General features: G+C 34.6%; 1 protein-coding gene across 2 annotated transcripts; it reads right to left on the bottom strand.

Annotated features, from left to right (window-relative positions):
• Positions 1 to 1,981: 1,981 nt before the first annotated feature.
• Positions 1,982 to 24,533, bottom strand: LOC136040792 (uncharacterized). Of its 2 annotated transcripts, XM_065725123.1 has the most exons (3): positions 24,405 to 24,500; positions 16,627 to 16,657; positions 1,982 to 3,346 (listed from the first exon to the last, which is right to left on the bottom strand). In XM_065725123.1, the coding sequence occupies exon 3, from the start codon at positions 3,339 to 3,341 to the stop codon at positions 2,055 to 2,057; it is 1,287 nt and encodes a 428-aa protein (XP_065581195.1). In that variant the 5' UTR covers positions 3,342 to 3,346; positions 16,627 to 16,657; positions 24,405 to 24,500; the 3' UTR covers positions 1,982 to 2,054. The 2 variants fall into 2 exon arrangements, with proteins under 2 accessions (XP_065581195.1, XP_065581194.1); XM_065725122.1 differs by lacking the exon at positions 16,627 to 16,657 and having other exon boundaries at positions 24,405 to 24,533.
• Positions 24,534 to 24,803: the final 270 nt, after the last annotated feature.

The following is a 24,803-nucleotide window of genomic DNA, read 5'->3' as shown; positions in this document are numbered from 1 at the left end:
TTTTTTGCATGACCATCACGATGGCTCAGCGGGTGAGTATGTATATTTCGAAAGAATTGATTAAAGAAACAGGTCCGTTAAGATAAAAGGAATATTAAAATAAAAACATTTTTTGTCCCGTCTTAAGGACCTATCTTAAGTCTACCTGTAACATCGAGTCTTCAAGATTTATATTTTGCTCGTTTCAAACTTAGCTAAGAATTACATTTTTGTCAGTGCTGTCAAATTGAGACGTGGAAATAATCAAGCAAAACTAATTTAATTAAAAAACAATTCATGTTTTAGTGTATTTTTTGCTGATTTTTCACCCCATTTCTTCTTTTTTTAATTTGCATTCAGCTACTGCATATTGAGGTATTTCTCATTGATAACTGATTTCCTGAATGTTACCAATGTTTCAAATATACATGGTTATGTAGGTTTCTACTTAACACATTCCAACCACCAAAATTAATTTTCACTGTTCTTTTACTTCAAAGAAGATTTTTAACATAATGGACCACTCTGGGTGGAAAAAGATGCTGAGAGTAAAATCAAAACATTTGAGGACTGTGACCACAGCAAAAGACTTTAGCATTATTGGATGGAGAAGTAAACCAAACCTCTAGATCAGAATCAGTTTACAGTGGCAGTTGTATTAGGTTTTGACATACTCTAACATAGATCCAGCGATAAAACGGAGGTTTTGTAGAAGTTTATACTACCACCACTAGTACGAACAACTACACATCATCCTCTTCAATCTCAATCAACTCAAAATCTCCTTGCCCCCTTACAAAAGTTCATATTTGCTTTAAATCCATCCTTACGAACTTTCAATATCCTATCTGAGTACATGAATCTAATTTCACCCCAAATGGATGGCCCAAAAGTAAAATTTTAAGCAATCTGCAAATGTGGCCTAGCAATCTTAACCCTTCTGCCATTGTGGCCCTAGAGAGCTGATTCAAGCCATACTCTTCTTATAAATTATTGTTTGATATGCGGCCAGTCCCTGAGACTGGCCTATTCATAGACAATTACTCGGGAAGACATTTGACAAATGTTGATGGAATTAGAAAGTGTCAAAGACCTAGAAGATGTAACCTGATAGCACAATAATAAGATATATCATATCTCATTCCCCTTTGAATTTAAACTAAGACTATTATACATTTTCAATGCCTTTTGTATTGAAATATATCATACAATTCTGTGTTTTCAATGCAGTCTCCCACTCGTAATTTGTTTTTCCCGTTTCGCTTCCAAACAGGTTGATTCAATTTACAGGTACACAGATTGAGACAGCCGAGACGCATTGGGAGATAGATACGATACATATCATTGGACTATACATCTGCACATGAGGAGCAGGGGGGTAAAGTATAGCGGGGCTGCATACAAAACGTATGAACTATGACTAGTCTGCATATTATGAAGCAAGAAAGAATAGCCTACCTTCACGTATTAGATGTGTTCTGTATAATACACAAGTAACCACTTTAATCTAAACTAAGATGTTTAGAGATTTAGCTTTTTCCGTTCAAAGAAATTTTTTGCAGCAAAACTGCTAATATATACTGCTGCTAATATATTTTTATGAATGGAAAATTATTTTAGATGGTTTACCGTGGCACTAAGCCACAGCATCTTTTATCATTTACCACTCTAGAACTTAGGGAATAAGAGACATTGAGCCATAGTCTTGACCAAAATTTACCATGGTTAGCCTCAGTAGAACGTAAGCAATGCTAGGTTCATATATTTTCTTCCACACTGTTTCGAAACTCCTCTAATGAGAAAAACAGCAAATTATTTTCAAAAAAAAGAAGAAGTCCTAAAAATCCTCTTTTTCAAAAACATTGAAGAATTCTTTTCTTAATTTGTTTTTTCTTAATAAGCTTTTTCATTATACCCAGATCCTTGGACAAATCGGCTAGTATTAAAAAAGATAACGATAAATATAGAACATATACCATCTGGTATAGCAAGTTTTACACAATTTTCGTCAAGCAGTATAATTTATTAAAATTACAACTCAATTACCATACAAAATATAGAAATACGTCGTATTTTTATGTCTTAACAACTTTTCCCTTTTTTGATTTCTTGGCTGGCGTGGATCCAACATTTCCTTGTTCCAGCTTTCTCTTGGGGCTTTGTGTTTTTCCACCCTTTCCTACAGAAGCGACATCTTCTTTAGTGACTGTTGGTTCTGAGATCTGTTCCTCCTTGACCAACAGAGAGGCTAATTTCTTGGCGCCTTTTTTAGACTTAAAAGCATTTTGACCCAGCGCAGTTTTCGTTCCCTCGTTTTTACTCCCTTTTTTAGTATTTTCTGGACACTCTCTAGCAAGATGTCCTTCGTTACCACACACAAAACAGGTGGCAAACTTATAACCTGCAGCGGAGCAGTCATTTGCTCTATGACCTTCTTTTCCACATTTCCAGCATTTGTTTCTATTTGGATTTTCAGGACAGTCCTTAATTCTGTGTCCAATTTCTTTACATTTAAGACATTTGCCCTTAAATTCTTTTTGGGCCTTTTTTTCAGTTGCGCCATTAACTTTAGCTGTATTTTCTTCTTTAACTGGTGCATTTTCTTTTTCTGCAATTTCCGTTTTCTCTAGTTCATTGGTTTCGAGTTTTGGAGTTTTTGCTGGACGAGGGGTGGGTTTTGGAGATACAGCCTCCTTGGTAACTTTAGGCGTTTTAGGATGTTTAGCCTCGACAGTTTTTGTTCCTTTGTCTCCTTCCGTCTTAACAATTTTTGCTGGCGTCGACTTAGGTGTTTGGGCTTGCTTCGCTGGTGTGGGTTTTGGGGTTTGGCCTTGTTTTGCAGGCGTCGGTTTAGGAGTTTGACCTTGTTTTGCAGGCGTGGGTTTAGGAGTTTGGCCTTGTTTTGCAGGTGTGGATTTTGGGGTTTGGCCTTGCTTTACAGGTGTAGGTTTTGGAGTTTGACCTTGTTTGGCAGGTGTAGCTTGGAGGGTTGGCCCTTGCTTTACAGGAGTCTGTAACTGTTTCTTATTTGTCTGGGGTTGAGGCAACATTTCCACTTCTTCATCTTCGCCACTTTCTTCTTCGTCGCCTCCACTTTCTTCTTCATCCTCGTCACTTTCTTCCTCATCTTCATCACTTCCTTCTTCATCTTCACCTTCCCCATCTTCACTTTCACCTTCTACTCCTTCATCAGAGCCAAGATCACTCACTTCTTCATCTATTTCTTCATCCATATCTTCAGAATCTTCTTCTTCTTCTTCTACTGGTCTCTCGTTGGGCTTCAGTTTTGACCAAGGGGTTGCTTCTTGGGGTGCTTTTTTATTTGAAGCTTTAGATCCAGCAGCTCTAGCAAAACGAGTCATTTTGCCTGGAAAAAATTATGAGTATCATAAAAAGAAGTTTATTTCATAAAATATATTTTCATCTATGGATATTGTACTCGAGATCATACACACACCATTCTTCATAAAGATATACTTCCTTGTGTTAATTATCTAAACAAAATATTTTTACTTCCATCTCTGCAAAAATCATTAACTTCTACAATGTTAATTTAATTTTGGCAACAGTACATTTGATTTTGTAATATCAAATTTGCAAATAGAGCAAAAATTAAATCATTCAAATGAATGCATCTCTTTATTATGAACATCTTTTAAAACAAATTTAAACTTCCATAAGATTTTCTTCTTTTTTTCTACATTTGATGCTTTGAAGAATTGATATATGAGCTACTTAGAAACCAGGACTGTGGAGTCACTTGCGAATCTAGGTGAACCATGTCCCCCCCCCCAAAGATTTTTTCTGGTACATTTATTCCTCTTTTCTTCTGTTTTTCACTCTTTAATATAAAAGTGTCGATTTGGTCAATTATTAGCGCCCTTGTCAAATTGTTTCCCCACCCAAGATTTCGCATATTCGCACCCTTGTCACACTACCCCACCCCAGATTTTGCTCTTCGTCCGTCCCTATGTGGAGTCAGACTTTTCGTAGAGTTGGTTATAACTTATAACCAACTCCAAAACCCTGCTAGAAACCGAAGTGAAGCCCATAAAACAGACAACTAAAGAAAGTAAAAATTAAGATGTGTTGGTGGTTTTGAATTTTATTTAGATAAATCCTGGTGTAATAGATTTCCAGAATTCTTAAAAGACATGCCTTTGAATATGACAAGAGTGTTAAGCAACATTTTACGCATTAAATTCTGACATTTCCAATTTCTAGATTCTTAGTAGTCTTTTTGGAGCCACAGTCAAATATATGATACACAGACGGACGTATCCATATATTTATTCGAGTGAAAGGGGTAAGACATAAAACATTGCCCAAGGGGTCTTTAATACAAACGTAATGAATGAAATAAAAGGTAGTTGAAGTAAGGACTACTCAAACATGCTCTTTAAAATTGCGAAATAGCAACCCTTGAATTCGCTAAGAATTAAAATGATCAAAATATTATGCTCTTATATATTTAGGGCAGATTTTTCTACACACCTTTAAATATGACCCTAGGAAGTTCGTATATACAGTAACAGCTTTTGTGAGAGGGGAAGAGGAGAAATGAAGCTTAGGAGGTTTTCCCAATATTTTCTTTTGACTAGCCCTGAAGGAAAACTTCCCTGTACAGCCCCCCTCCGTATATCTATTTTGATTATTGTACTTCAAAAGGTGAGTTTTAAAAAGCATTGTTTCTCAAGTAGGCGACTTTCCTTTTCCTTTTGGTCCTAAAACGAAAAAATATGAGCATGAATACCCGACGATTAGGGAGGGATTGTCAGTAGGAAATCTTTATGCTTCCCCATATAAAGTAATTATTTTTAATTTTTCTTTTTCCATATTATGACAAAAACCAGCTAAATTAGGCAACGGATGTTCCCATTCAACAATATTCAAAAAAAAATGGTATTTTCTTTGCATACTAGGTTGTTAAGGATGAGAAAAGCTTTTTGGAATATAGAATTTGATACGCAGAATGTTTAAGACCAACAATTTTGTTTTTATACCAATAAGAAAAAGAACTCAAAATATGAGCCATCCAAACTCGAAGTACATGATGTAGCTTATAAAGCTTTATTTACAAGTATTTGACAACAGATAATAAAAATGTTAGCTCCAAGCTTCTTTTTTAGCTATTTAGATCCTAATTTAAAAAACTCGAACCAAGGCCGTGCCCAAGGGGGATCAGGGGTTTGACCTATCGTCAATTTTTCTCTGACTCGTAATAACAAATATGCATAGAAACTAATTTTTTATGTATTTTGTGTCATATGTTAATTCTAAAATTTGGTCACCCTGCCTGAGACTCTAGGCGGGCGTGCCTCTCCAAAAGCTATCGCACAAGTATTTATCCAATCAGAGTCTTAGCTGCTCCTGCTGTTTGCCCTTGCTCTTTACCAAAAAACTGAAGGTTCACCTACGAGTACAAGGGACTTGTTGGCAATGTGTCAATCCTAAAACATGCTAGTCCGCCTGAGATTCTAAACAAGCAAGCCTATTAGGCTTAGGTCAATTGGTTTGTCTGTGATTCAAAACTAATTGAGCCCCCCCCTTCCTTTGTACAAAAGTCCAGTCAACATTTTCTGTCATGAGTTAACCCAAAAATCTCAATCATCCCTAAATTTCTGTGAATATCTACCTTAGTTCTGCCCTAAGATGGATGGATGGATGATAGACTATCCATCAACAAGTGAAAATGAAAACATTTTTACACCAATTGGCTCCTTGTTCTCTGTTTAGCCATGATGAATTGATGGCAACTTCATTTTAATTCATCTTTGTAAACAGACCTCCTCCTCCCCTCTTGAACAAAACCCTGGATACAACCCAGACATGAATACTGTAGATTTGGTAAACCGTTTTCTTGTTCTGACTTTGAAATTTTAAAAGTTTCCATCAAAACGTTCTTTTTCTAATTATATTATTTCCAGTTTATTTGTTATATTTACTTTTACAAGATCAAATTCTGAATACTTAATATGGGCATGTAACTTAATAGCTTTGGGATTGCAAAACTACAAACAAAAACCACCACAACGAAAAACGGCTTTTTTTTAATCTCGGGTCTTACAAGTGCCGATACGAAAAATCGCTCCTAACTCTAAGGAAGGGTTCATAAATTTTAGATTTTCTAAATTTAAGATGAAAATGAATGAAAAGCATCATTTTTTATCCAGATATTCCTCCCTAGATGAGGCAGGGTACTTGGACGAACCTCAAGAGGGCCCTCCTTCGGGTATGCCATACCAAGACCACGAAAATGACCTCCAAAAACTTAGCAAACTTTTGTCTAAAGCCTAAAATACTCGATATTTAGACCCAAATTTTCAAACTTTCTATGAAAAATCTTTCACATAAATAAAGAGATGGGATTCACTCAGATATTAAGTCAAATTATTGGGAAAAAATAATCAACTTTTGGGCAGCAGGGGCAGGAGGAGACAGCAGACCCATTCAAATTTAGGAGACTTATAGATACTATTGTGCAGATTACCATTACACAAATACTTCTTTGTTACAAATCTGAAATATCATAAATTTTACAGCAAAATGACGCTTTTTAAAATAATGCTGGACCTAGGATGTCAAACGAGCATACTCCTGATCAAAAGTGATCGAGGTCAAAAGGCCTCGTGATCAAGGTCAAAAGACTACGATCAAAAGTTGACAAAAAGCAGAAAACAGTAAATCCATAAGAAAAATATGAGACCAAGAAGGACCAAACACACAAATTTGAAACATGACGCTTTTTCATATTTAATTTTTTTGTACAATTTACCAGCCTACTTACACAATTCGTTACATTGAAATTAATAAAAAAATAATACAATTAAAGACAGTGTAATACAGGCATATATGAATGAAGTTTTAATTCGGGGGGAGGGTCCACACAAAAGGGACCTTTGGAGCCCTAAAACAAGTACATTGCAATATTTTACTAACCATTTAGAAAATTCAGAGTTAGCAAAAAATATACACTAATGACTCATAATAGCCGAAATTATCTGGCGTATAAGAGTGAAATTTATGCATACTGAGTCCCTGTATCACCAGCTAGAACTAACCTTTTTGACTTGACACCCTATCAAGACATACGAGTTCCCCCTAAATAATTAGTTATTCTTCTTCTCCTAGTTTTAACAGCCAAAAATATAACTTTATCTTTATTTGATTTTTTTAAGAACTATAAATATTTTTTTTCAAGTTGATGTTTTTAATAAAGCATGGAATGACACTCAAGGGTAGACCATTGCTCAATATGGCAAGAATTGACTTGAATATTTTAATAGTCTTTTTACACATTAGCACTAAATACCCAATCTCAAGGTCATGAGTATGCGCCTGACATTAGCCCAACTTTTTTTTCTAACAGTTCCATTTGCATCTGAATAAAAATTCTACAAAATTTTTTTACACATTCAAACCAATGAAGAATTTGAATAAAAGGAAGAGAGTAATTGTTTTCCTTTATAAATGAGTAGTTCTGAACTTATAAAAGACTAAGCTATTCTACCATCTCCCTATAGAGGCACATTACAATCAGAATTGGATTATTAATAATACCATTCAATAGAATTGACATTTTCAGTGTGATTAAACAGAATTCTCGTCATCGGAAATTTACTGATATTAATGGCATTCAACCGAGTTGATATTACTGATTTTATTCTAAAGAATCGAAACAACTAGACAATTTATGATGGGAACTCAATTGTGCATTTGTTATTCAATAGAATTGTTAATATTGTGACAATTAAACAGAATTTGCCTGGCCCAAAAGTTTTAAGGCCAGAATTAAGCCATATAAATCCCTAACGTTCTTTCATCCAGTACAGACTGGCTTTAAATACCAAAACCAATAGCTGGGAGAGAGTTGTGTAATCAGATTTTAACCCCTATACAAAAAACCATCAGATACAAATCATCATCACATCAGATCTACATAACCACCTACGGTTATGACCTGTATATGCCTACGAATATCTGGTCACTTCTCCTGGGAGGAGGTGGAAACAAAAAGGGGATCTTTGTTTTACGATTTGTCCATGATCTGATATCTTAGAAACAGCTACTTTTTCCACTCATTACCAGAATATACAACAAAAATAAGGATATTTCCGAGGCAAAAAACAATTCTTACCCTCATCCGTGCACCCTCTGGGCACAATAGCAAGTAGGAAAGGAATCTCCAACATTGATTTTGAGTGCTATATTGATCAAAATTTCAGGCATAGATTAAGACCAAAAATTTACCAGTTATAGGTAGATTTCTATTCAGTTATAGGTAAAAATCTATTTTTCTATAGATTCCAAAAAAAGGACAACTTGCAGACTAAGGACATTTCTGTCTATAGATTGAATGAAACTTTCAGGAACATGTTTATTGCACAAATAAAGATTCGTTGTTATATTAATAGCCTAATAACGCCTCCAGTTATGGAAAAGTAAATTAAAGCCAAACAAACACATTTCCACACTGGACACAGATCAACATGGATATTCTAGCCCTAACAGAAGGGAAACCGTCTTGGCCTAAATGAAAAGCAGGTCGTCCGCGGTAGGGGAGTGAGGATGTCATAACGAAAGATTAAAGAGAAATGGGAAATTCCTGGGAGGGTGTAAGGAGGGAGGCTTTGATAGGGAGATGGAGGAGCCAGCATGTGAAGCTGTGTTGGCCTCAAGCGGCTTGGTGCTGTTGTGTGTTTTAGCAGTAGAAGTAGCGGAAGGGAAGGAATTTAGGCAGCAGAACCATTCCTTAAAAGCAGGAAGAACTTTGCTGTTCTGTATTTTTCCAAATTTTATCAACAGCAATTTCTGGTCACAAAAGTCACTGTTTGACAATTTTAAATTGACACTGTCAGACAACATCTCATGTCGTATTAAACGCTTAATGTTTTAAGGAAATTGTGCGCAGCACTAGGGGGGGGGGATAGATTTTAATGGCAGGAATTGCTTTTCTATTTGAACAATCAGCATAAGTTTACATTAAAATAAATTGATAACAGCATGCAGCACCTCGTTGAAATGACTAAGAATCTGTCAGTAATTACTCTGAAACCCAGACAGTTTTTGTTGTTTTTCATGAATAGTAGTTTGTCGATATTTTGATTTCTATTTACAACGGAGTCGTTAGTAGTCAAAATTTTGGGGAAGAAGGGGGAGACACAGAATCCTCCCTCACCCCATACTTGACAGCCCTGTTATAAAATACACCTTAATCCGATGGTTTCCAGCACCCTAATAAAACAGGAAAGTTGTAAGATTTACTATTCACTGAATATAAACAGCATTTACTCACGTCACCATCATTGCAAAACTAAATAAAGTCCATATCTTGTTTATACATTAATACCCAAATTATTTACTCTTGCCTAAACATTACATTAAGCAAGGTTAATTTTAATTACGTTTTTATTATAATTTGGTTGCAGTTAACTACAGTTTTAAGCAATTTAAGCCAAGTACATATATCAAATGCAGAAATCATGCCTACCAAAAGTGTCTTTGAAAGAATGGTCATGGAAGATGCAATTCTGGCACCAATACAGCCCTGATAAATGTGTGGGCAATAGGGCAAAGAAATAAAAATTATCCACCTAAATTATGTTTTCCTATATATAATGTACATGCCATGACCACTGATTCTTGTATACTAATTACTGTAATTCCTGTAATCCCAGGTTAACCCCCCCCCCCATACAAGAAACTCAAAATTGTTAGGAATTGATATAGGAGAAGTCACAGTGATTTGAATATCAATTTAGTCAGAATAGTAAAACATGTGTGAAAAATCGAGTTATTACTTGAAAGTAAAGTAAAGAAACCATAAGTACTATCTTTTTTAAAGATATTTTAGTGTTATTACAATTCTATTCTTCATAATATCTAGCATTATTCTTTAGCAAAATTTTCCATTTTACTACAAAATTCAACTTTCTACCTACAGAAAATAAGCCATGAGTTCATGACCTTCTGATGATTCTTATCAATCACACACTCAACTGACTGAGGTAGTGGGGGTTATTTCGTTTTTATTTTACTACAAAATTCAACTTTCTACCAACAGAAAAGCACCAAATGAGCCTTGATTTTATGACCTTCTGATTATTCCTATCAATCATACTCAGCTGACTGAGCTAGTGGGGCTTATTATATTACAAAATTCAAATTTCTATCAACTGAGAAGCACCAAATGAGCCTTGAGTTCCTGACCTTCTGATGATTCTTATCAGTCACACTCACGTGACTGAGCTAGTGGGGCTTAGTCTTTATTTTACTACAAAATTCAATTTTCTACCAACAGAAAAGCGCCAGATGAGCCTTGAGTTCATGACCTTTTGATGATTTTTATCAATCACACACTCAACTGACTGAGTTGGTAGGGGTCATTTAGTTTTTATTTTACTACAAAACTCAACTTTCTACCAACAGAAAAGCACCAAATGAGCCTCGAGTTCATGACCTTCAGATGATTCTTATCAATCACACACTCAAATGACTGAGCTAGAAGGGGTTTGTTAAGTTTGACAGTCACCTTATACATAAAGTATTTATGTATAAAAATCAGTGAGTTTCCTGAGCTTATCCTGATAATACATAATAATAATTAATTTAGCTAGACTTTGGGCATTGGATCACAAAAGATTAAACAAGCGCCATAATAGCCATCAGTCTTCTATACAAGGGACTTGAGCGTCCTAAGCTAGAAGTTGGATTGTCTCTTGCTTCCCCTTATTTAAAAGACATAAAAGTTCTTGAGGAAGTGCAGATAAATGCCAGTAAATTGATATCTGGAATGCAGGAGCTTCCCTACCCTGTAAGACTGAATCTGATTACCATGTAAGATTGATTCACCTGATGTCTGATACCCTGTAAGACTGATTCAAAGCTGAATCTCCCTACACTTGTTTACATGAGTTACTCTCCCAGCATTATTTCCTACTACTGATACAAACCCAAGAACTAGAGATCATCACCTGAAACTTGTCAAGCAATCTACAATATCTAGAGTCCGCACTCGATTCTTTTCATCACACATTGTCAACAGTTGGAACAAACAATCTAATGAAACAGTTACTACTGAATCTATTTGTTTTCAAATGAAGGCTTGGTTCTGAGCAGTCTTTCACAGAGCATAAACTCATAAACTCAATTGGGATGCTACTGAACAAGGAACAGCACCTGGTCACTAATAAGCTTTGTATACAACTCAAGTCATCATTCCGGAGTTCTACAAAGAGAAATCCTTAGATTGCTTATACTATCCTTAGAAATCCTTATTTTATATGATGGAAAATGAAAGCCCAAAAACAAATACATCTTCTTTTGGGTGAAATCATTGTGCAAAAGCATGCATTTGCTCAGGGTTGTCATCCAGGTTGGTTGTCATCCATTTTGGTGAGTTTGTTTCAAAGAACGATAGTAGTTTTTTTTGGTATTTTTCTAAGAAAAATTTTTCTTTCCTAAGTTTGTATCATTAATTGAAATATGGTTCTCTGACAGATTAATTTTACAGAGTAGGATATGGAATTAATAATTAGGAAATGTAGATTATGAAAATTTAGCTTTATTTAATTTAAAAGTAATGACTGCACATTAATACAAAAAATCGCTCATATTTATGTTAAAAGGATCCAGGTAATAAAAGCTGACAATAGGGAATTCTTTGTGTAAGACAGCATAATTCTAACTTTATTTTGGATATAGGGTCAAAATATTTATTTAAAGTTTAGAATACCATTGTCTAATGGAAAAATTTCCCTATTGTTCTACTTGTTATTTATTGCTTATGATGGAAAGGCAGTGTGGTTTTGTTACAATTCATTATTATTATTCATTATTATATTCATATATAATATATAATATAATATATCATATATATATATAATATTCAATATTCATTATAATATTCATTATACTATATAATTATATTCATTATTATTATAAACCAATATTAAAATCTACCAACACTATCTTGGTAGCATATCAAGAGGAAGATTATACAAAAACTTCAGTTTTTGTCTATTCAAAAGGAAGCAAAAAAATAATAATATAATAATAATAATAATAATAATTTATGTCTTACCCACAACAACACTATAAAAGTATTAAAATGTGGAGTACAAACAATTAAATAAACACAAAAAAAGCAAAACATACAAATAATGAAAAGTAATAACAATAGAAATTTTCTACGTTAATACAAAAAATTAAATAAACACACAAAATAACGAACTATGAAAAAAAAAATGAACATTAGATACACACAAAAAATGAAATTCAAAAAACACAAAGAGAAAAACAAATACATACACAAAGTCAACAAAAAAACGGATAAGACGGTGATGAGGGGATAGGCGCGCAGAAGCGCATATAGCATTGTAAAGAAATTAGAATTTCTCAATAGAGTAATGAGTGAAGCTTTGAACAGAGGGGAGTGGAGGAGAGCATATGCTGCTGCATTGGCATCTGATGACTTGTTGAAACAATGAGCTTGTAGTAATAACAAACCAATTGTGGTATTCAGATCTTTTTTGGATGAAAAATTCCATACAATACTTTAAAGTGAAGCCCCTGAACAGGTTTGTTGACAGTGCACTTCGATTTGGGATTTTTACTGGGAATTATCCCTAAGAATTTCTCTGTTGACTCCTTCAAAAGAAGATTTAGCAGACATTTACAACCTTGTAATAGAATAAGGAGAAAGATTAGCAGCATAACAGCTTACTTAGAAATACCAGCACTGCAACTTCAGGGATAAAAGATAGTCTATTATCTTTTTAGCTCCTTTTCTTAACAGTCTTTTTTAATGAGGGAAGTGGTGCAGCAACAGCTTGGTGCTAAGAACAAGTAAGTCTTTGGAATACACTGCAAATTTAGGAATAAAAGATAGTCTATTATCTATTTAGCTCCTTTTCTTAACAGTCTTTTTTAATGAGGGAAGTGGTGCAGCAACAGCTTGGTGCTAAGAACAAGTAAGTCTTTGGAATACACTGCAAATTTAGGAATAAAAGATAGTCTATTATCTATTTAGTTCCTTTTCCTAACAGTCTTTTTTAATGAGGGAAGTGGTGCAGCAACAGCTTGGTGCTAAGAACAAGTAAGTCTTTGGAATACACTGCAAATTTAGGAATAAAAGATAGTCTATTATCTATTTAGCTCCTTTTCTTAACAGTCTTTTTTAATGAGGGAAGTGGTGCAGCAACAGCTTGGTGCTAAGAACAAGTAAGTCTTTGGAATACACTGCAAATTTAGGAATAAAAGATAGTCTATTATCTATTTAGTTCCTTTTCCTAACAGTCTTTTTTAATGAGGGAAGTGTTGCAGCAACAGCTTGGTGCTAAGAACAAGTAAGTCTTTGGAATACACTGCAAATTTAGGAATAAAAGATAGTCTATTATCTATTTAGCTCCTTTTCTTAAGTCTTTTTTAATGAGGGAAGTGGTGCAGCAACAGCTTGGTGCTAAGAACAAGTAAGTCTTTGGAATACACTGCAAATTTAGGAATAAAAGATAGTCTATTATCTATTTAGTTCCTTTTCCTAACAGTCTTTTTAATGAGGGAAGTGTTGCAGCAACAGCTTGGTGCTAAGAACAAGTAAGTCTTTGGAATACACTGCAAATTTAGGAATAAAAGATAGTCTATTATCTATTTAGCTCCTTTTCTTAAGTCTTTTTTAATGAGGGAAGTGGTGCAGCAACAGCTTGGTGCTAAGAACAAGTAAGTCTTTAGAATACACCTCAAATTTAGGAATAAAAATAAAAAATCCAGAGAAAGTCTTCTGGCTTTTTAGATCTTTTTCCAACTGTATTTTTTTTTAATGAGGGAAGTGGTGCAGGAGCAGATGTATGACAGGAACAACTGAATTTCTGGAATAGGTAGTTTGCATTAACATAAGTTTTAATACAAAGCAACTACCACAAGCAAAGCATTTGTGTCTTTCCTGAAATAATGGAAGTAATCACCATCATAACCCAATTGGGCAGATAATGCAAAAAAGAATGTAAAAAGAGATAGCCATTAAAAAAGAAGGAGAAAAAAAAACTTTTTATGTTTTTCTTCAATGGAGTATTGGGGAAAATGCCAAAAATCATTCTACATGAGAATTTTTAGACTACTAGTGGAAAACTGGGAACTTTGACACATGGTAATTTTTGCACATTGAAAACATAGGTAGTCTTCATGAGCATTAGTCTACAATACAAAACCACTATATCTCATATATTCTGAAGCACTATGCCTAATTCAGGGTAGTGGCTGAATTAGGTGTCAAGTATTCATATATTAAAATAGTCAGTACGCTAAGCATTAAGAGATGAAAACTTTGCCACAAAACTGATACTAGAGGTTATTGTACTGAGGGGGAATGTAATTTCTTTTCAGTGGTGTCATTTCATGAAAGTTTAGTCCCCCCAGGGGCAAAACTATTTTTACAAATCTAGCAAGAAGGAATTTTTGATAAAAATATTCCAAAACAACTATTTTCGTAATCTAGAGGGCAAGTGACCCTCCATTCCTCTCCCACAATTAATACCACTGGGAACGATGCCATTTCTTTTCTTGGACTTGATATATAAGTTTATTTGTTTTAATGGTCAAGAAAGCATCATCCAAGAATGGGTGCTAAAAAAAACCTGCTGGAATTTGAAAACAAAAATCAAGCCTTTTTAGGTCTGCCCATCTTGAATTATACCTAGGCATGGCAGTTCCAAAGATTTGGAACTGCACATGAAAAATTTTTCAGGAAATAATTTTCAGTCCAAAATAGGAAGCTCTTGCAAGCTCCTATTTCCCTTCTGTCCCTCCTTAAAACTTTGAAAAGTCTATATGCTAGTCTTCACTTTGAAAGCAAATTCTAGTTTGGCTTACAGACTGATTTTCTTGGATTTAAAGCTTAACAAGATGTTTCCCATGGAATGATCCAAATTCTTAGCTGAATTCCAATCTTTCCTAAGGAAGGAGTGGAGGCTTGATATTAGAGGCAGCTTTCCTTAATCATGTAGTTACATAGTTGTTAAACTAGGTGAACAAACCTTAGGAATAAATCTACAGCCCAGAATATTTTGAAAAGGTGCTCACAAGCTCCTATCCATGTCTCTACTGAAAAGGCTTTATAGGGTCAGCAAAATCATACCCATCTCAGTTTAAGAAGTAATTCCCAAAATTTTGATCAGATGTCTTTGAGAAAAAACTTAAACAGCAAAACCCTTACTTTATAATATTAGTACTACTGATTATATAATATAATTATAATAATCGTATTTAGAGCTACTTAAATATGCAGTGCCCATCAAGTTCTAAGTTATACTTTCATAAAAAGAAGCAAAATCCATGAGAGAATAATTAAATTGGGGCACAAATTATAGAAGTAAATTCACCATGTCCAAGAATCCTAGTGTTCCATGAGGATTATGAAAAGTTTGCCCACTTATTCCAGCCAAATATTCAAAATCCCATTGTACTCAGTTCAAAACTTTCCCTGAAAGTTTCAACTGTATCTCCTTGCCCCAATACAAAGGCAAAACTTATCGAAACTACAAAATTAACTGCAATTCTAATAGTGTAGAACCATGATTTGCAACAAAAGATACTACTAAAGCTTCCTTGGATTGACTTGGATTATTCTATGTATCACATATTCAGGAGTTTCTACAAGGAAAAATCCTTAGATTGCTCCAAGCTGCAACTGCAATTTAAGGTAATTCTAATGAATACATGTAAAAATTTGAATAACAAAATTTAAATATTGCAAGCTAACATCAGGATTGGTTGGGAAACATTGGCCTAGAACATGTCGTATTATGAGAAAAACAAACACCTGCTTGGCAGAGAATAGTTCAAGGTTTCTAGCACACAAAGCTAAGCAATTGTTATAATCCTAACTAACTAAGAACTAACTTGGCCACAGCAAATTTGTAGTTAACAACATAATTTAGCTAGAATAAGAGTGAATACATTACTTGAGGGCTTTTTTATGCTCTTTCATCATCCAACAATTGCTTCTGGGGCAAACAGTTTTACCCTTTAAAAGACTCAAAAAACTGATCGGGACCAAAAAAAATGTCAATAGCAACTGACTTAGGAATCATGATAATTCTGCACAAGAAGAAAATTGCAAAACATTTAAAAAGAGCCAAAACACCCTAAAATGAAGTTGGTTTTGCTATGATGTCATTTTGAATGTATTTCATGCTCTTTTAAAAATTCTGTCAAATTTGTTCTGAGAACAAAAATTTTACCATTAAGATGCAGGAAAATATAAGATTACCATTCCTTAATCAGCTACAGTTCACAATTTTTCTCACCGGACTGTATATTTTAGAAGCATGCCTTTTATCAGCTGGTTACTATGAACTGTTTTACCTTTTGGGGTCCCATTAAGGGCTCAAAACACATGTGCCTCCACAAGTGTGTCTAGCTAGAATCTCATGTCTAGAAATGTATCTGGCCAGAAATCAATATCTAGGTAACTACCATTTCAAAGAAGAATTCCATGCTTAGCTAAAACTAAAAATTTTGTTTCAAATGGATTACAGTTGGCAATACAAGCAAATTAAGAGCTTATGCAGGCAGAACTCTCAAAATTGTAATCCTTGTTTTTACTGTCATAAGATAATGGATGAGACAAGCTAAACAATTAACTTAGCTTACTTTACTATTATGTCTGGTGTTGCATATTTGCCTAAAATGAGAAAAACAACTAATGGGAGAACAAAAATTAAATTTCAGTTTAAAATGAAAACTTGACATATTCTGACTGGCTGTGTTGACAAATTCTATTGACACAAGAATTATGTATTGACATTGTTTTTATTTTGTTTGATCCCTGATTTTCACTCTATTATACTCCATTTGTACTCTTAAGAATTAACAAAAATGTGATGCCTACTTTTAATACAAATTATTTGTTTTTTTATTCTTTCTTAAACTAAGTTCATCATTGCTATAATTTCAGTCTCATATTGAAGTCAAGGCAATGTCCATTTTTAAAATGCAACATTGGAAAGCATTTTTACCAACATACAGCTCAGTATTTGTTCACATAAATTATTAATTTAAGATTCATTGCCATGGGGTGTTATTAAATCAGCTTTATTGACAATACAAACTTAATGTTGGGGGGAATGAAGCACAAAAAGAGTAAAATTTTAGACAAGCTATATTTTCTATATCTTGCAATGGGGTTATATAAGGAAAATGAAACTTTCAGGGATGGATCTAAAGACTAAAGTATACCACAGGAAGATATTTCAAGCCATCTACCTCCTCTCCTTCTCTCTCTAGAGGGCACTGGCTTTTAAAAACCATATGTTATAAAAGTGAAACCTTCCAAAATAGATCTTTTGCTTAAAAGAAGTACAAGAGAAGTATTTTCAGATTCACAACTTTGCTCAATCACAATTAATGAGGTTACTCAGACCTGCAAATACACTTCCTAAATTTAGAAGAAAAAAACATTAACATGACTTAAAATTCTATTCAAATGATAGGAATATTATTGCAAAACTAGAACCAAAGAAAAACAAAATAAAGACTGAAAATTTTAATATAATGCTGTTTAGTCAAAATTCCAATAGGTATAAGACATGTCAAATAGGTAAATTTCTAAGACTTAGAAATCAGAAGAGGGTAGCATAGTAGCTGGACAATACCTTCCAATACAGGGCCTCTAGGCCAGCAAACAATTAAATTTTTTAACATAGTCTAGGGCTATACCTAGACAAAATAAACCCGAATATGAGGGGTTGGGGTACATTTACCAAGGGTTTGGGGTAGATGCACTAAGTGCATCTAGACTATTTTCATATTTTAGCTAGCAAATTAGTTAAGAAAGAATTATTTTACCAGCTTATCTCTAGAAAGCTCCTTGCATAATTAACTGGATGAGGGGTTCTCTACCACTGAGTATAACATTTGTGAGAATTGGATTTGTGGTGATTGTTTGAGCAAGATGATACAATCACTTACTTGTTCCTGGTCATATCCAGCCATCAAAGTTGGCCCTCTCCCCATAGTGAGTAAGCTGTGATAGCAAAACTAGCTTTAGTTATGGATAATTCCTTGAAATTTTTTAGGGAAGATCAAGATGGAGTTTGCCACCACTACTCAGTTGAACCAAACACATTCCCAACATTTCTGCTCAGGTTAGTGATATTGCCAATAGGATATCACATATTGAAAATTCACAACAATCAGTGTGCTCTGTTTCAACTGCTTAGGACCTAGTGGCTTTTAGTGTCTTCTCAATTGTCTCAACTTCCTGTAGCCCAGTTAACTGAAACTGATGTTTGTCAGATAGCACACTCAGGGCATCAGCATTTTGAAAAACATTTTAATACTGTTGCATATGGAATCCCTGCCCAGACTGATGATACAGTTTTTCTGTATAACTATCTGTCATACACTTATGGAGTTGACATTGGTACCCCTCTTAGCCAAAGTAAAAAGACACAAATAGCCATCAACCATCTGACAGCCACCACCCTCCTCTCCTTTTCTCTCTATAATTAACTGATTTTTAGAAACCAAATAATAGAGAAATCCTTGAAACAAAAAGATCGATCAGTTTCTGTGGTGATAGTCCTAAGGAAGAGCAACAAAGCTCTAGTTGAGGAGTTGAAATGCAGAAAAGCTAAGGTAGATGCAGATTTGATAATTTGTAAGGGTGCCATCATTCAAAAAAAAATTTGCCAGTTGGAGTGAATCATCTGACTGCTTTAATGTCCCACTAATGTATGTGCCTCCTTCTACCTTTGTTAATTTTTTTAATACTATACCATCATTAGGCTACTCTAGCAAGTCTACACCAACTTCTTACTCCTCAGCAACTTCTTGTTTGTTTAGTACTCCAAAACCATTTAATCATGTAAGCTCTGAACTTAATCTGACTTATTGCTCAAATGACAAGTTTTTGTAGTGCCAACTCTGTATTGGCAACATGTAGTTCAACCAAGTGTCCTATGGAGCCAGGTATCTGTCTCTCTGTCTTGTTTACAAATTGTGATTCACTCCCTAATAAAATGACTAAAACAGTAGTAACTAAAACAGCAGACATTATTGTGCTTTGTGCAAACCTAAGTTAAGCCTAAACATTCATCTATAAATTTAACTGATTATCAGGTTTAATGGGTACAAGGCTTTCTGCAACCTTAGTGATGATGAAGGTAGAGGTATTATAATATATGTGCAAGACTATTTGCAAGTGAGCCAAATCAAAGTGACTTACAATTTTCAACCTTGGGTTGAACAAATGTGGTTAACAATTTGCATCCCAGTTGATTGTAACTTTTGGATGTTTACTGCAGCCCCAGTTTGCCTATTAGAGATGAATCCTTGCTTGTTTTTTTTTACAATATCAATAAACCAACTAGTCAATTTATCAAAGTATATGATAATAACAGGAGACTTTAGAGATAATTCTCTCCTGAGGTGTTTAAATGAAAATAATTTGTCCCAGGTGGTTAACTTCAATACATTATACTGAGCAAACCAGGAACCATCCATCTTAGATTTACTTATAGTGGATGATACAGATGACGTTTTATCAGTAAACAATTTACCACCACTTAAGCATAGTGATCATGTATGCATCCTTAGTACACATTGTTACTTCCACCTACAAAACATAAATTTAAAAGACATGTGTTTGTGTACTAACAAATGAATTAACAAACTCTGACTGGTCTTTGATTGAAAAACAAGATATTGCAAGTGCATGGAGTAAAATGAGAACTTTAGTGCTAGAAACAGTTGAAAAACAAAAAACCAGGTAGACACTCAGTGACCCATTTTGTAAATCAAGGTCAATTGGTTACTAGTCCTAAAAACATACGAAATCTACTAAGTGAATAGTTCAAGTCAGTATTCATAGTCCCTGATGATATAACTCTACCAGAAGAGCCTAATTACCAAATTGATAACCCTATGCCACCCCTAATCTTAATTCTGGGTTAGTCTATAAGCAGTAGAAGAGGCTGGATCAAAATAAGCCAACAGGTCCTTGTGGAATTTCCCCTAACTTTTGAAGGAAGCATGCTCAGTTTTAGCTGAGACACTAACTAACCTATTCCAAAACCACTAGACATCTCAGTTGTACTATATGACTGGAGACCAGCACATATTACACCTACTCTCAAAAGTAATAGGGATGAGACTGAGAACTACAGACCTATTAGTATAACAATAGCAGTGGGTAAAGTATTGGAAAGTCTTGTGAATTCATCTGTAATTAAGCACATAGTTTCTAATGAGCTGCTCACCCCAAAACAGCAGGGCTTTAGACAAAGGAAATCAGCTGAAACTAACCTCCTAGATACCTACACACAAGTAATTGAACTAATTGATCAAGGAGTGTATGTAGATGATGTACTTCTTGATTTTGCCATGATCTTTGATAGTGTGTCACAAAAGACTGAAAATAAAGCTGCATGCTATTGGTATTAACTCAGAGGTGACCAGCTGGACAATGGCCTTCTTGACAAACAGGAATCAAGTGGTCAAGGTTCATGATGGAGGCCATTTTTTCTCTTCAGAAACTGTAACAGTCACCAATGGAGTCCCACAAGGTAACAACATTGTTCAATGTCTATATTAATGATGCTCCACATATAGTTCTAAATAAGCTGAGCCTGTATGCTGATGATTCTAAATAATTGGCCCAGTAAATGCAGACACCACCTTACAAGCTGATACTGACTCTATCTAAATGGGGAGAGTTAGCACCATTTTGGGAAAACCAACCCTAGTCATTTGTACAATGTAGGTTCAACTAATGAAAACCCCAACCCAGTTCAGCAGCAACTGAAGATAGAGATCTTGGGCTGATTATTGATAACAAGTTTACACCCTATACAGGTTAGTAAAACATCAAAGACTAAGATTAATAAAATGGACAATATCCTCCAGAGCTCCACAGACCATGTTAAAGTTGTAAAAAGCCCTAGTTTGGCCTGTCATAGCATAAGGAATGATTGTTACCTCCCTTATCAATAAAGATGATGTAGCTACCCTTGAGTCCATTCAGCAAAAGGCCACAAAATGTATAGAAGGGTACAAGGGTCTGGATTATCTGGCAAGATTACAAAAACTTAAGTTACCTTCACTAGTTTACAGAAGACAAAGGGGAGACATGATTATGACTAAGAAATTATTAACCAGCAACAACCATAGCACTCATTGAAATTGTTCCAGAAGAGAGCCCAGGCACATACAAAAAACCACTTCTTCTCCAATAGAATTGTTTCTTTCTGGAATGTTTTAACAGACAAGATGGTAGCAACCCCCTACTACCCATGCTTTCAAATCTGGAGTTGATTGTGAATGGCTGAATCAACCATGGAAAACAAAACGGGATGCTGCCAATTTCAATGATTGTGATCATTCACCAGCAACATCACAGGATTTACCTAAATTGCTGGACAATGCAATTTAAGATAGCAGTTTGATAAAAAAAAAAAAAAGGGCAAGGTTTAGAGCAGACACTTTCCAGGACCCTAGTTTTGCCATAAGACCTAGCCTATTCATGGGTTTGTTGTTATTGACCATTTTAGCCTATGTTTTATCTTCATTGTTATCCATATTCATATGATTAATTTTAAATTAATAGGCTATTTGATGCTTAACAGATCTCAGATCTAATGCTTATAACAGGTCAAGGAACCTGTCTGCAAAGAGAACAAAGCATCAACAAATGAAAAGCAATAGAGAAATACATTAATTAGGGCTATGTGTAGGATAATCAGCAGAAGTGGGGTATATTTATAAATAAAAATGATTATTATCATTTTAGAGAGCATAGAATGAATCCATTGAGTGGCCTAGTAAGCTATTTTCACCTTTCCCTAAGTCAGAAGTCTAATAAAAACATGTGTGCATTCACCCAGATACCATCTCAGTAAAAAAAACAGGCTATTGGTAAAATTCTAGTTTAGCTACTTAACACTACCTTGGAAAGGGGTTAGATTAGGGAAACAAAACTTTCAGGGACAGGTCTAGAGAGAAAGCCCTTGGCCTGTCATAGCATAAGGAATGATTGTTACCTCCCTTATCAATAAAGATGATGTAGCTACCCTTGAGTCCATTCAGCAAAAGGCCACAAAATGTATAGAAGGGTACAAGGGTCTGGATTATCTGGCAAGATTACAAAAACTTAAGTTACCTTCACTAGTTTACATAAGACAAACGGGAGACATGATTATGACTAAGAAATTATTAACCAGCAACAACCATAGCACTCATTGAAATTGTTCCAGAAGAGAGCCCAGGCACATACAAAAAACCACTTCTTCTCCAATAGAATTGTTTCTTTCTGGAATGTTTTAACAGACAAGATGGTAGCAACCCCCTACTACCCATGCTTTCAAATCTAGAGTTGATTGTGAATGGCTGAATCAACCATGGAAAACAAAACGGGATGCTGCCAATTTCAATGATTGTGATCATTCACCAGCAACATCACAGGATTTACCTTAATTGCTGGACAATGCAATTTAAGATAGCAGTTTGATAAAAAAAAAAAGGGCAAGGTTTAGAGCAGACACTTTCCAGGACCCTAGTTTTGCCATAAGACCTAGCCTATTCATGAGTTTGTTGTTATTAATCATTTTAGCCTATGTTTTATCTTCATTGTTATCCATATTCATATGATTAATTTTAAATTAATAGGCTATTTGATGCTTAACAGATCTTTAATAAGAGATCTCAGATCTAATGCTTATAACAGGTCAAGGAACCTGTCTGCAAAGAGAACAAAGCATCAACAAATGAAAAGCAATAGAGAAATACATTAATTAGGGCTATGTGTAGGATAATCAGCAGAAGTGGGGTATATTTATAAATAAAAATGATTATTATCATTTTAGAGAGCATAGAATGAATCCATTGAGTGGCCTAGTAAGCTATTTTCACCTTTCCCTAAGTCAGAAGTCTAATAAAAACATGTGTGCATTCACCCAGATACCATCTCAGTAAAAAAAACAGGCTATTGGTAAAATTCTAGTTTAGCTACTTAACACTACCTTGGAAAGGGGTTAGATTAGGGAAACAAAACTTTCAGGGACAGGTCTAGAGAGCAAAGCAAGTCCTGGTAAGGTATTTTGAAGTACCAATCTCAACTCCTTCTCCCTATAGAGGCCAGTGACCTTTGATGACCCTTAAAATCTTTGTGTTATGAAAGTGAAACCTTGCAAAATAGACTTTCTGTTTAAAACTGAAGGGTGAAATTCTAGTTTAGCTACTTTTTGCTATCTTGAAAAGGGGTTAAGTTGGGAAAATGAAACTTTCAGCAATGGATCCAGGACCAAAACATACTCTGAGAAGGTATTGTCAAGCTTCTATGTTAACACTCTTCTTATTTCTGGGTCTTAGAAATTTGAATGCTCAATAGGTCTGTCCCTATTGAAATTTTGACAAAAGAATATTTTACCTTAATTTTCAGTCATTGATTTCAATTGCTCTAATTTCAGTTCTTAAAATGGAATTCCTGCAATTGGGGTGGAATTTTAAGGCATATCAATGAGTTGTTTTTTTTAAATCAGGGAATGTATTTATAGATTTTTGAAACCTCCCAAATTGGGCCTGAGCAAAGTTGTGAAGCTGGAAATAGTTTTCTTGTAGTTAATTTAAGCAGAAGATCTATTTTGCAAAGTTTAACTTTTATAACCCAAATTTTTCTGAAGGTCAGATCTCTCTACAGGGAGAGGGGGTGAATGTAGGTAATTCAAAATACCTTCACACAAGATAATTTAGTCTGTAGACCCATCCCTGAAAGTTTCTTATTACTACCCTAATCCAATTCCAAGATAGCAAGAAGTAGCTAAACTAGAATTTTACAAAATAAAGTACAAGAAAACTATTTTCAGCTTCACAACTTTGCTTAATCCTAATTCAGGAGGTTTCAAAGATCAGAAAATATATTTAATAAACTTAGAAAAGACCCATTTATATGGCTTAAAATTCTACCTAAATAATAGGAATTGCATTTTCATTGCATTTTCAGAAGTAAAACAGGAGAAGAACTGAAAAATTTCAACTGGTAGGTTATAGGCTAGAGTTGTCAAGCAGGCAAATTTCTGAGACTTAGAAATCAGAAGGGGGTCAATATTGAAGCTTGGCATTGCCTTCCCAGAGTAGGCTATGTTTCTGGCCCTAGATTAAATAGGCCTACTGAAAGTTTAATTTTCATAGCCTAACCACTTTCAAAAATAGCCTAGTGAAAAGTAGCTAGACTAAAATTTTACCGAAATATTTCAGTAGTAAATCAAATAGCCTAGACTATCTCTCTATAGCCAAGTAAGTCAGTAGAGCCTGGCCCATGTTAAAAAGAAGTCTGGGCAAGGGCAGAAATAATTCATGTTAAAAAGAACTTATGAAACATTAGTAATATATTATGTCGAAAAGATACCAAAAACAGCAAATTGAAAATATTTTACCTTTATAACACAGACGACGACAACAAAAGTACAGTAATTGGTTGTAGGTATATGCCTGACACCACGCTTGGAAAGGAAACGTGTTAATGAAGAAATTTGTTTCTTCTAATAAATCAACACATAAGACAACATTGCCTAATATCAGCTAAACTACATAATATTTTCATACATAACCCAAAACAAAATTTAGTTTAAAAATTGACCTAAAACAAGAGGAGAAAGTCGAAAGTTCAATTTGTGTGTTATGGGATTATCAAATTGAAATAAAACTCTACTAGCAATGCCTCTCCTCAAAATCTGCATGCTTAATCTCCTTAAAATGCAATTTGGCTCATTCTTTCAAGGCAGCTGACAAAATACTGTCTTGCATACTTGCATCAAAACAGAAGCCAGATATTT

Source organism: Artemia franciscana, chromosome 21 (assembly GCF_032884065.1).
Source record: "Artemia franciscana chromosome 21, ASM3288406v1, whole genome shotgun sequence".
NCBI classification, from domain to species: domain Eukaryota; kingdom Metazoa; phylum Arthropoda; class Branchiopoda; order Anostraca; family Artemiidae; genus Artemia; species Artemia franciscana.
Note: the sequence above shows the minus strand (reverse complement) of the source record. Positions and strands in the feature narration are given on the sequence as shown.

Excerpts from the sequence above, each read along its gene's own strand:
- LOC136040792 (XM_065725122.1), bottom strand. The coding sequence starts at position 3,341 with ATGACTCGTTTTGCTAGAGCTGCTGGATCTAAAGCTTCAAATAAAAAA.